We start from the raw sequence: 13,350 nt of genomic DNA on the forward strand, positions 1-13,350 counted from the left end.
ACGTCCCGTTTTTACTCATCGCCCTGTGTGTTTCAAATTAATTTTGTCCTTCAGGATTTTTGATTCAGTACAACTTTTATATAAACTTTTTTCTGTATTATGAGTAACAAGCGAGTTATTTTATTTTCTCACACTAATGGCCCACCCTGTATGTTTAGGTAACGCCTATCCAACCAAGCCAGCCGTCAGTCTCCTATCCACCCAAAACTTATCTCGCTAAGCTTTTAATGTCGACCACCAGATGTCACCGTCTAAGTATTAGTCTCGTAACAATTTTAAAGTCATGCAATATACCACAAGTGGCGCCCTCCAATAAGTAACAGCAAATTATGATCAAATTTGAATTTGTCACCTCAAGAAACCTCTGATTCCCAAAATTTTTCAATTTAACACCTTGTACTTGCTGGTGCCCCATGTACCATTACTTAAGGGTCACCCTGTACATCAGAAATATAAAGAAATTGTTTAGCAACAAATTTTTTATTAACTGATATAAACAAACAATACAGCTATAGTTAGGAGGCAGTACAGTAACTAAAATTTCATATAAAACTATGAAAACTGATTATTATAATTGCCTTACGATTGGCAATATGTAGAAAAATTGTGGACAATTAAAAACAAACGTTGACACGAATATAATATTTTTTAAAACACTACAAACGGACATTTCTATATTTTGTTATATTTTTTAAGACTATAGAGCCACCATTTGTTGAGATTACGCCTAATACAATGCAATAAAAATTACGCAATCGGTGGAATGAATAAACATTCTGAGTATTCTTCGTAGCAAAATAATTTACAATTATTACTTTCAAGCCAAATAAACAGATTACACTTTGTTATCTCTATTTACTCTTTAAATTTTAAACTCACATCAAGCTTTTGTAATTTTTTGCAGACTGTACAATGCACTCATACATTTCAAACAAAACTAGCAATAAATAATTTCAAACAACGTCGAATACGTTAAAATGTATTAATAAAAACTAATCGCTTTTATGGTGCAACTTATTACTTCGTTTCAGCTCGTTCCTGCAGTTTTCGTACACTCCGTTAAGACCGAATGCTTTCTTAATGTTATCATCAGAAAATAGAAAACTTATCAATTTCCCCTTTGTGTCCGTCGTAGGTCTTCTAAGAACCTCTTTTCCATCTTCGAATAGTATTAATGTGGGTAGCTGCTTGCTCAGGCTGCCGTCGTTTACGTGGTACTTCTTTGCAGCTTCGGGATAACGCCCGATGTCTATTTTACCGAACCTGAGGTTCTCTAGGTGAAACTCTGTACTTAATTTTGCAAAGACTGGAGCGAATGTGACACAAGCCGGATTCCACACTGTATAAAACGCTACTAGCCATGTAGTTTTTTTATTCCTAGATAATTCTTCTTCTAGACCTTGCAGGTCTCGGAAATATATTACATTGCTAGGACCGGAATATGTTGGTTCGGGGAAGATGAGGGCACCCACTGCAAAGGGAATTTAGTCAGAATCAATACAAATCACACAGATGTAACATACTTACATATAAATATTATTCCATAAATTATTCCCATCAAAAAATCCGCACTAAACCACAATATTAGGTTAGCAATTTTTGTGTAAATAAAACTAGAAGACAAGTAATTTATCATTGAAACGCTTCCTGTTTTCCTAGTTCGCATTGCTATGACTATAATGAGGAAGAATAATATCTCAGTTTCGCGCTGAAAATTAAACAATTACATACCTATTATTCAATTTACAACTATTTTTTTTGTACTTACCCCCTCAAATTCGCAGGTGTCTGAAGCAAAGATATAATTGCATAGTCCTGGCATTCGCTTTAGAAAAACATAGGAGAGACTCAAGAGTATATTAAATATATAGTAAGGTTTTAAAAGTTGTTTTAAATCCTGTTTAAAAGACATTTCCGATTTTAACCTCACTTTCAACTTTAATAGAAGACCACAACACAAAACACAAGATAGACAACAAATAATTTCCTCACTCTAGTACCGGTAGGGATTTAGGGAATATTTAATTTGCCAATTGCCATTCCTGCTCTTTGTCTCTGTTAATGTCAATTATGCCACAGAAAACTGTTCTGTCTTCTATGGATTATGCTTCTTTAATCTAAGGTGTCAATGCTCAGTGGTAGTCCTGTCATTGTGCCGTTTGCCGTTATATTTTTTATATTAAATCTGTGTGGTATATGAAAAATAGGGTGTGCCCAATAAAAAGAGTTAATTAAAACAGAAACTAGATGTTTTATTTAATAATCAGTTCTCTATTGTTGAAATAAATGCTTCCCTTTAGGCACAAAGTTACTGTAGGGACATTTAACTAAATTAATCAATTGGGCAGGTAAGTGAGGTTAAATTAATTGTCAAAATATAAATATAAATTAATATGCAATGTTTATTTATAAGTTGCTTACTCCACGTTTAACCTTTTTTAGAAATGCCATCTTTACGAAAAAGGGTTTCTAGTTACTTCAGACAACTGAGTTTTCACAATGAATCTAGAGATAAAAAGCATAATATCAATGAAAATACTTTTGTCACAAAATATTTGCAAGGGTAAGTTATATTTTAAGTAAAACTATATCTTCAAGTGGAATTTGAATTATAGAATTATCACACTATGCGAAGGCCCACCTATTATTTACGGGAAAAATCCGACAGATTTACCAAACTATGACCTCGGTCACTATGAAAATGGTCCAAATACGATAATCGGCTGCTATTCAGGACCAAATGGCGGATTGACTACAGTCAAAAGAATAGAAAAGCATTTATGCCTGCCAGATGCGGATATCGACTTTATTGACACACATGATGAGGAACCTGGTAAAGTAAAATTATTCACATATTTTTTATTTAGTGTATTTTTTTACATTACAGACAACTTATATAGTGTAATCTGTCAGAATATGAATAATTATCGTTATTATAGGTAATAGTGTACAGGGTACATCAGAGGAATAGTGTGTTCTTTGAAAATATAGTACTCGGTGGTTGGGAGGGTGGGGTGATATTCGAACTATTAAATCTTCTTAATTAATCATATATGTACTTAACCCTGTATTTGCAAAATTTTTTGGGAACGACATTGATGTTGAGGGGCATATATTTATATATAGTTTGGCAATTAGAAAAGCTGCCTTTAAACGTCAATAATAGTTTGACTCCGTGATGAATACTCTGGATTTATTTTAGTATCGTCGGCATTACCAAAAAAATCACCACACAAGTTATTACCAGGACAGCCCATAGATAATACGACGATGGTAATAAAAGTGGCTGGGCACGAGTATTGTGTGACAAACAAACCCAAAAGGCACAGCAAGAGCCACAGCTTGGGCAGCATTTCAGATTTCGATATTGAAATCGAAAAGACAAAGATAGACAAAAGCTTCTACGGCAGCAACAATAACTGTGAAACAGTAGAATGCAAAAATAGTCAAATTTTAAACGCAGATACTTGCAACACTTTGAGTGTTTGTGAACAGAAGGAATCTCTTCGACCAAAGAACGAAAGTAGTGAAGTAAATGCCAACGGAAATGCAGGTGATAGTGATATTAGTGTTAAAATTAACAAAACCGATACCAAAATTAACCAAAGTCTCAAAAACAACATTGATCAAGCTACCGATCGTGAAAAATCTGAAAGAATCTCGTCTGTAAAGAAAACGAACAAGACCCAGAGAACAAGCGACACAACTAAAAACGCTACTGTCCAAAGTCATTATGGCCTGTCAAAATCTAAGAGCGAGGGGAATCCCTTTCATCATAAGAAAAGGGGAAGGATCATTAAAATTGAACGGCCAAATATAAGGGGTAAAAAAAAGCATGGTGTGCCGTGTGATGTTATTTTGCCCTTACTGAAATGTTTATATCGCATAGTTGAAGTTTTTAGAGTAAATGCATGTGTTTTTTATTTCTCTAACTGCATAATAACATAACTTTCATATATTTCTGATTATATGCATGTGCATGTACTGTGCTTGTGTGCTTTTCGTTAGTCTTAATATACTATTGAAACACAATTTTCAATTCCCGTTTAAATTAATTCTGTATTATCTCTTCATGGTTTCATAGGTATTTGCCGTCTTCCTATGTCGCTTTTATTTAGCACCACAATTATTAATTCAAGTTGAGTACGAATGAGCAAAGAAATTTATAAATCTCGAGTTTAAAGTCAAAACGCACATAATTTGTTTCACTTGCTTTTACCTAAAAAAGAAGAACGCTTTTTGCGACTATATTGGTTCAAGTTGAGGATTAGTAGGGGGTCAAATTTCGTTTCTATGAAGAAAAAAATTAATAAAAATTAGATTGACCACTAAGTTTTCACGTTACCCGAAGTTGCATTTTGACTGGAAATGTGTAAATTCTAAAATCGTTTGGTATGAGACCCTAAAAGATTAGACGTAATTTCGGTTAATATATCACTAACATATTTTTTTCTATTAAATAATATGGTATTGGGAAATACAAATGGTTTCTTTTAATGCTTATTTCTTTAGTGATCTGGTGGTTTTATTGGATTAAAACCTAACATTGAGCCGAAATGAAAAACAACCAATTTTTATAACAATACATATTAACAACTGAGACTAATTGAGAAAATTACGATAACAACTTCGAGGCATAATAAAAATATCTATGACAGCTACGTATGTTTTATTATGTTGTATTTGTCTGTAATACAACAACTGTTATATATACTGTCGTTTTGGTGTATGTGATTGTTAATATACATTATATTTATTTATTTTATGTTCTATTTTAAAGTGCTTAAAGCTTATTAATCAAAATTAGACAACGAATGTGAGTCATCGCTTGAGTAAGCTTAATAATGTTAAATTGGTTTCACGATCGAATTAAGCTATCAAAAATAAGTGACTCGGAAACTTTGGAAAAGTATTTTCTAGCACTACGAGCCCTATCAGTTTAATGTTGAGACGAGTGATGATAATTAAATTTGTTCTTATCTGTAAACCCTTCGCAGTAATATTTTTATTAATTTGTTGTCAACTATTTTTATAATTCGTGTCTGTCGGTGTTTGCGTCATTCCACAACAATATTGTACAAAACACAAAGCTATGACGTACGGTTTAGCAACCTTTAAAAAGTGAATGAAATAATACAATAATAGACCATGGCGGATCTGTTTTGAGGTGGATGTGAGAGGAGGCAAGCAAATTTTTTCTCTGGATTACCTTCAGTACAATACATAATAAAAGTGTAGATCCCTAGAACTGAGCGAAGTCCGGAACATTTTCAAAATTACAAAAATGTTTAAAAAATTTTAAAAAATACCTATTTTATCTGAGTTTTTTACTTATATTTTGAAACATACGCATTTTGGAAGAATATTGGACAGAAAAAAAATTTTAGAACAATATACACAATATAGAACAATATACTGTAAGTTAAAAATTTTAAAATTTATTACCGATGTTGCAAAATAATAATTGATGAAAAAATTCAAAATAATCAAGTTTTTTGGATAATTTTTTTAAAATATTTTATTTAGTGTATTGTTTTATTATACTCTAAAGTTTTTTTTACCAAAATTAGAATGCCGTCGGAGCAATTAAAATATTTTTAAAAAATTATCCAAAAAAACTTATTTTGCCTTTTTTTCATCAATTATTGCAATTTTGCAACATCGGTAATAAATTTAAACATTTTTAACTTGCAGTATATTGTGCAAAATTCAATTCTAAAACTTTTTTACCTCTTCAATATTCTTCCAAAATGCATACGTTCCAAGTTATAAGTAAAAAACTCAGATGAAATAGATATTTTTAAAATTTTTTAAACATTTTTACAATTTTGGTAATGTTCCAGACCTCGTCCAGATCTAGAGATCTACACTTTTATTATGTGAGTTGTACTGAAGGTATTTCAGTAAAAATTAGCTTGGCCCCTCTTACATCCAAGAAGTGGCATATTTCGACAAATCCGGCCTGGTCTATAAGATGAGCAAGGGAAATCTATGAAAAATTGATATGAAAACTATCATCTCAATGTCTTAAAGCCGATTCTACTGATTTTTATCAAAATGACCTTCAAGGTCATCAAGTGATTGTCAACGATGATCCAAACCACTTTTATACAGGTCATTTTCCCGTTATCTCGCAATCTTGATAAGGTACCGACCTGTGGGGAAGATTACCATAAAAAAAACAATCATTAATTGTATAGTTATGTGAATTTGGAGAACTTTTTTAAAAATTGCATCAAATTTATAATATACAGGGTGTTTATTAAGTACAAACTTTAAAGGGTGAATTTTTGACTAATTTTAAAATAAAAAGTTCATATGGACAATGGCTTGGTTCTTGAGATACAGTGTTAAAAAAAAATTTAGTTTCGTATTTTGATTATATTTTTGTTCAATAACATGGCAATTTAATAAAATTTGGGAAACTGGCAGTATTGATGAGAAACTCAAATATTTACTTAGTTTTTTGTTTATTGTTAGAGGACGCCACATACGGTATTGTACCTGGATTTAAATAACCATAACTTTTTCGTGTCGCACTCTACATCATTTTTGACTACTCTTAGTATTTGTCGCTGAAAGCAGCTGTTTTTTAAAAAAACGGGTGAAAGTTAAACCTGCGTTGGAATTTTGTTAGTTGAATCATTAAGAGTTTCTGAAAAACAAGTCAAAAAATGTGTCTTTTATTGATTGTATTGTGATGTGACAAACTTAGATCATAAGACGAAGACTAAACTACTTCTACAAATAAGTTAATAACATTTACAATAATTGCTGAAACAAAAAATTTTTTTAGGTTCATATGAACCTTTTGTCTTAAAATTAGTCAAAGATTCACCCTTTAAAGTTTGTACAAGTACTTAATAAACATTCTGTATAATGTGCCGTCCAAAAATTAATTTGTAAGGGTTCGTGTTACTAAAAATGTGTATTGATACAGAATTAATTTTCATAAATTTTACTGTTATTCAGTGAACCATTAAAGGCATAGTTTTTTGCCATTTCTAAATTTTAAAATAGATTTTGGATTCACTAGTAAACATTAATAGTATATTAAACGCAAATAGTTAAAATTCTCTGTGGAAATTCGAAGTCCTCATCAAATAAATATTTGTAGGTGAGGAGGTCGTTGAAAATTCTAACATTCCGTTAAGAGAAGTAGAGGATTCGTCCCTTCCAACCGAATGGAATAAAAAATCAGAACTTATTTATGGTTTATCTGACTCTCTCTACGATCGAAACCAAGTAACTAGGAATAAAAACGGGGATCCAATAGCAGACTGCTTTGGTATTATCGCTAGAAGGGATTCTGCTATATTGGCAGTGGCAGACGGAGTAAATTGGGGTAAGACACATTAGAAATGTAACTTTTAGTCGTAAGGTTGTTACAATAAAGTAGGTCAAACTACTAACCCTACTCTTTGAGAAAAGGGCTATTCTTATGCCATTTTTGGATTCGCTTAGTTTCAAAATGTGTTAGATTTAAAAATTTGTGACTTACAGATTAACCTACTACCTTGTAACACTCTGTATATATACCGATCATTTTCCAGGTGAGAAAGCGAGCATAGCGGCTAAGTCCGCCGTCCACGGCAGTCTCCACTACCTCAACAAAACGATATTCAACGATACAAAACCATTCGAAAACCTTACTATTAAGACTGACGAAAGTTCGCTCTCGAGTAGTATAGTAGACGAAAACGTTAACCTGATAAGCAACACCAGGGAAGTTTTTATTTGCTTGCTGAGGGCGTTCAATTGCGCGCACGATCTCATCTTGGAGAACAAGGGAATGCTCACCACGTTGACTGTAGCGGTCGTCTTACCTTTAAAACAAAAACTGGAACGGAGGGTTCTCAGTCAGACTGGTAGCGGGGAAAGGAGGGAGTCGGAAACGCAGTATGTATGCTGCGTTTGTAATGTTGGGGATACTTTGGCGTACGTGTATTCCCAGCAGTATGGAGTTAGGGAACTCACTAAAGGTAGGTTAGTTTTCAGGGTGAGAAACAGCTTAATCGGAGATTGTTGAGGTTAGAATTGCGCTCATGACAATTATCATCAAAAATGTGGTGACTTTAAAATAACACGCCATTCGATTGGGAAAATACTTTTTGAAATATAGCAAAAATGACAGATTGCAGATTGAAAAGAAACCAAACTGATCCCAAGAAACTCCGATTAAGCCAGATCCTATTACTGGAATAATATATGACTACTTCAGACAAAAATAATTGCAGGATCTCACGACATAAACTGCAATCGGGACATGCGGGACGCTTTGGGAGCGCTAGGTCCCGTAGACGGAATTAACCCGGAACTGAGTAATCTCACCCTCTCGATAACCACCCTACGTAAAGGCGATATCGTAATGGTGGCTAGTGACGGACTGACGGACAATTTCGATCCCAACGTTTGCAGGTTCACGGTAAACTGTAACGTGGAACCTTCAAAACCTAAAAGGACTAGTACTAGTCGACCAGCGAAGAGCACTCCGTCTCATACGGCGGATGAGCATAAACCGCATGCTACGAAACCCGTTAAAATCGTAGAAAATCCTCAAAAACCGCCAATCAAGCCACCTAGGAGGTCTAAGAATAGGGACGATTCTAGTAGAAGTTCCGCGGAAAGTAGCGTGAAAAGCAATACTATGTCGGAAAAGTCTTCGTCTCAGTCGATAGAATCTGTGACGGAGGTACAGAATGTCGATAATAAATCTCAAAGCGATAATGTGTCGTCCGAATTAATTAATACAGATAAGTTAGTAGAAGGCAGCATATCGAATATTGAACAAGGCAGCTCTGACGAAAAAGCTTTACAAGAACCTGAAGAGACTAGTACAAGTGAAGTACACGAAGCCACTGGTAATAAGCCAGAGGTCGATTATGCAAATCCACTGGTGCAGCAATTTATTAGGGCAAATTCAGTAGAAGATACTCCAAAAGTAGGCAAAAGTAAGTTAACGTTGGTCGGATAACCTACAGAGTATAATGCTTTGATGGTATAGTCTTTCCAGTCAGTTGAACATGTATAAAAACGCCTAGCAATAAAATTTAATGAGTTTCATAGGTGTCCCTAAAAAATTTTTCTGCTGAAGGTAAAAAATAATAATTTGTATATAATGTGTAGAAAATTTCTATTATATGTCCATTTGGCCTATAATATATTATTTCTTTACATAATTTATAAATTTTCCGCCGAATTACGTCTCTCGTCATGTCATCGATATTTTTACATTTTTGTTGTCGCTACCTCTTTACGCAATGATCTATAACACCTTGTTTAATAACACGAAAAATTGTAGACACTGAAACTTTCGTAATATGTGAATTCTATTTATAATTTCATTGTCTGATTTTTCATTTTCTTCCTTTTTTTAAAGAATCGTAATTATTTAAAATGAGACGTTGACATTGAACATGTAAATCTTTATTTTTATATTCCAAATCTGTTTCATCAACCGGTTCTGCCTATAATAAATTAAAATTACCTGAATCACACCAAATTCCACATTGCTGCACTGCACTGCTAGGCAATTTGTCAACAACTGAAATTCATGACCCCTGTCGCCCAGTGCGGCTGTGTTTGTGCACCGTTTTCCCTCGCGCGCATTCTTCAATTGGGTGTATACATTTCTACCACCTCCACGTTTAGTTCGACCAGACCTGTATATGGGTATGGCTAAATAAATATGGGAACAAATTATTCAAATATTTCAATTCCGAGTTGCTGTGTAGCAACCGAACCTGGCACATACTGCCTAGCTCTTTGATCTTCAATTGAGATAGGAAAGATTATGCCTACAGATTAGTAGGTCATTCTGCTAATAGGTGTAAAGTAATGATTTATTCCAGTAGGCGTTGTATAGCAATAATATTTATAGGATATGACATATACTTTGTAGGTTATATTGCACCCAAAGCTACTTCTTTAGAACATGACGGTGTTTGTTTAATTGCGTTTTCTGTTGTACGTGAATTTGTTATAAGTATATTTACTCACCGGTGCATTAGTAGTAGTTATTTTGTCTATGCCAAGAAAATTCAACTGTACTCAGACCCATAGAACTGAGAATCTACTTCTTTTCAATATGGTCGACTTGCTCAAAGTCACAATTCTTTATCCTCTGAAAACTTTATGGATTTGTATTATGCTGTGTCGTTAAATTATTAGTATGTCGTCTCACTGATATTGGGGGTGTAGTTTAATGCTGAACGGAGAGTAAAACTTTTATATAATTAATTAATAAGTTAACGCAGTGATTTTAATTCTCGTTTACGTATTTGTATGTCGTATTGTTCGTTTAGGTGTTAAAAAACCCACGGTGGTAGAAAATAAGGCCAGCAGCCTGAGACGGCAGGCCACTAGTCAGCAACGACAAGAAATTCCGCAATCTAGTCAAAAGCCCGTCAAACAGAGGAGTTCGGTTTCCAAAACCCTACAGACCGTAGACGATACAAGTAGCGCTTCCAAAAAGCAAGAAGTAGGTTATAAGTTTCTTCGTTCAAAGACCTCTTTAGACATCAGATCTTCCAACCTCAAGCAAATCCTCAGGAACGAGGACGGAATTCCTTACATTACCCCAATACAAAGATACGAACTGCAGTTGCTACTGATGGAGGACGTGTTGAAACATGGCATTTCAGGTATTCCCTGAAGATGTCAAAATAAGTTGAAACGTTGAAATTATATTTATTTTTTTTTTAGGTAAAGACTGTCCCTGTACCTCAGCCAGGAAACTGTGCGAGAATCTCATTAGCTTTACGATTAGCATTACTTCGGCGAAACGCCACACTCTCGAGGATCAAGATTTGTATTTCGATAACAAAAACGGCGTTCTGGTTGAGGTTTCGTCCCAAGAGAAGAAAATAAGGCGCAAAAAGGGGTTAGAGCGCGTTCAAAACCTACCTGGGAAGCTGGACCATGTGACAGTCGCGGCGTACAACGTTGGTAATTTTGCTCATTAATCGTTTCGGGTTGTCTTTTCCATACTCAAGTCTACATTTGTATGAGTGGTTATCGTTTTTAAGAAAAAAGTATTAATCATGCACCATACAGGCTGTCCCAAAAATAATATTTACAGGCTTGCTTTGTGTAGTTAAGTTTGTAAATTCTGGTACAAATTTTTTTTAGTTTCGTAATACTGCCATATTAGAAAAACGTGTGGATTAAATCGTGATTTTTTTCGGAACCAAACAGTGTAATAATGTGCAATATTTTCGGTTATATTAATTTTTACATTTCTAAACGTTTAATTCGTACTACCGTAGAGTATTTTTATATAGTGAAGTAATATTTTTTATATCTAAAAATTTAATTGTAAAAATTGATGTTAACAAGTATGTTTATTTTTCTCTTTGATGCACTTTTATATTTGTATATATGGAAACCAAAAACCTTATTTTTCTAGTTGACTTATTTTTATTAATTTGCATGTTCTTGTTACATTTAATTGTACAAATAAATCTCATCAATCCTTTAGCCGGTATTTTCATTTAAAGACATTAAAAACAATGTGACGGGCTGCAATACTTCCTGCATTTCTAGGCGGTAGAAATGGTTTTCTACTTAATTCTGTTTTTTTTTTTCTTAATTCGTGAATTTGTCAGATATGTGCCCTTGACATTCTGTATATTTTGTAGTGAATTTAACTTAGTCAATGTCGGAGGTTATTGATAGATTCACGAACTAAACACAGTGCATTAAAAAATAGTTTCTTTAAAATTATTATCCATTGCAGTTTTGCCCTTTCGCACACTGGGGTGTTTGTACTATCCTCATCCCCATGTAATATTACACTTTGTATAATCATTTTATATCAGAAGCAAGTACACACAAATTTAAATAAAAATTTTCATCGCAGCGACTCATAAAACCATAACTCTTAGTAGGCCATGAACAATGTGATTGTAACAGATACAATGGATGATTGTCATTTGTTTAGGAAACATTCCACAAAACCAATAGATGGCGCTGAAAATACACATTGGTAGGGAAATTAATTGATAAAGATTTTATATGTAAAATATCTGTTTTCATAATTCCTCATTCTAAAGGTAGTGAACTAAATATGCAATAAATGAATTCTCCGCAGCTCCAGCTAAGTGGAACAGGTTGACCAAGGATATGACCACAAAGCGGCACACACAAAAAAAATAGAGTTTTCAAAGATTTTTTTCCAAGCATAAACGCATTGCGAAAAGGACGATTATATCCCTCGGAAGCGAAATTGAGTCTATCTCACACAAAAAATTTACAAGAAACCGTGCAAAAAATAAAAAAAGGCGGTTTATTTTTGAATGCAACTAATTTTCTATGAATTAACGAGCTTAAATATTACAAAAAGTTATGAAATAATGAAAACTAAACAGGTAGAAAAAGACAATAATTTTCACAATTCGCAGAGAACTAAAGAAAATAGATAAAAATATGTTTTTGGTCTCAAATTACTTGTAAAAAATTAAGATGAGATTTAGTATTTTGAAAAATCACCCCTATTTAGGGGTTGAAAAGACGCCCAAAATGAATTGAATATTACCAATAAATATAAAAACTATTAGCATGTGAATTTTTCTATCGAATGATTCTTGATACAAAGAAAGATTTATTCTCATGACTGAAATAAGCATGTTGAATTAGAAAATCCACCCTTAAGCGCGCTCAGGGAGTGGAATCGTCCCCAAAAATAGAGAATATCAGAAATAATCGTAAAAATTCAAAAAAATATATATTAAGATAATTCACATACTAATAGTTTTTATATAAATTGGTAATATTCAAAAACTTCATTTTTGGCACCCCTAAGTCGGGGTGATTTTTTAAATTTTTAAAATACTAAAAGCTATGCTCATTTCAGTTTTTTACGACAAGTAATTTGCGACCAAAAACATTTTTATGTATTTTTTTTTAAATTCTCTGCGAATTGTGAAAAAACGGGCGAAAACCACAGGTTTTTTGCGGTCACCCTTTGTTTTATTGCCAACCGTCAACAGAGCCTTGCATTACCAAAGTGATTTCCGGAAGTAAACAAACATTTTATTTTACTGTAAAAATCAAGCATTTTTCCTGGCGCAAATATTTATCAACAGTCATTACTGTATGACATTAATCGCAAATCGTTTGTCGCTGTCACAGCCCCAACAGTAAAAGTTTTGTCGGGAATTTTTTATAGGAAATGACGGAAGAAGACATTCAGTGCACGCCGCTTGAAATCCTAGAAAAGTCGTTAGAAACGTGTTTCGAAATTCCAGCACAAAAATCAGTCGAAAAATACAATCGCTAGTATGACATATTTATGGAGTGGTGCAAGCAACACGAAATTAAAAAATATAGTGAAAATGTTTTACTGGCATA

At 33.5% G+C, this 13,350-nt stretch overlaps 2 protein-coding genes across 3 annotated transcripts; one reads left to right on the top strand and one right to left on the bottom strand.

The window, feature by feature from the left end:
- Nucleotides 1-514: 514 nt before the first annotated feature.
- Nucleotides 515-1,968, bottom strand: LOC108903856 (thioredoxin-related transmembrane protein 2 homolog). Its single transcript, XM_018706176.1, has 3 exons — nt 1,769-1,968; nt 1,528-1,708; nt 515-1,471 (listed from the first exon to the last, which is right to left on the bottom strand). Exons 1-3 carry the CDS (start codon nt 1,910-1,912, stop codon nt 993-995), a joined length of 804 nt encoding a protein of 267 aa, XP_018561692.1. The 5' UTR covers nt 1,913-1,968; the 3' UTR covers nt 515-992.
- Nucleotides 1,969-2,150: 182 nt separating this feature from the next.
- Nucleotides 2,151-11,462, top strand: LOC108903879 (PP2C-like domain-containing protein CG9801). 2 transcript variants are annotated; one of them, XM_018706218.1, is made up of 9 exons: nt 2,151-2,348; nt 2,443-2,563; nt 2,616-2,833; nt 3,203-3,823; nt 7,118-7,345; nt 7,554-7,982; nt 8,238-8,951; nt 10,305-10,643; nt 10,705-11,462. In XM_018706218.1, the coding sequence occupies exons 2-9, from the start codon at nt 2,445-2,447 to the stop codon at nt 10,962-10,964; spliced, it is 2,928 nt and encodes a 975-aa protein (XP_018561734.1). In that variant the 5' UTR covers nt 2,151-2,348; nt 2,443-2,444; the 3' UTR covers nt 10,965-11,462. The 2 variants fall into 2 exon arrangements, with proteins under 2 accessions (XP_018561734.1, XP_018561735.1); XM_018706219.1 differs by lacking the exon at nt 3,203-3,823.
- Nucleotides 11,463-13,350: the final 1,888 nt, after the last annotated feature.

The sequence above is a fragment of the Anoplophora glabripennis genome, unplaced genomic scaffold (genome assembly GCF_000390285.2).
Source record: "Anoplophora glabripennis isolate ALB-LARVAE unplaced genomic scaffold, Agla_2.0 scaffold49, whole genome shotgun sequence".
NCBI lineage: Eukaryota > Metazoa > Arthropoda > Insecta > Coleoptera > Cerambycidae > Anoplophora > Anoplophora glabripennis.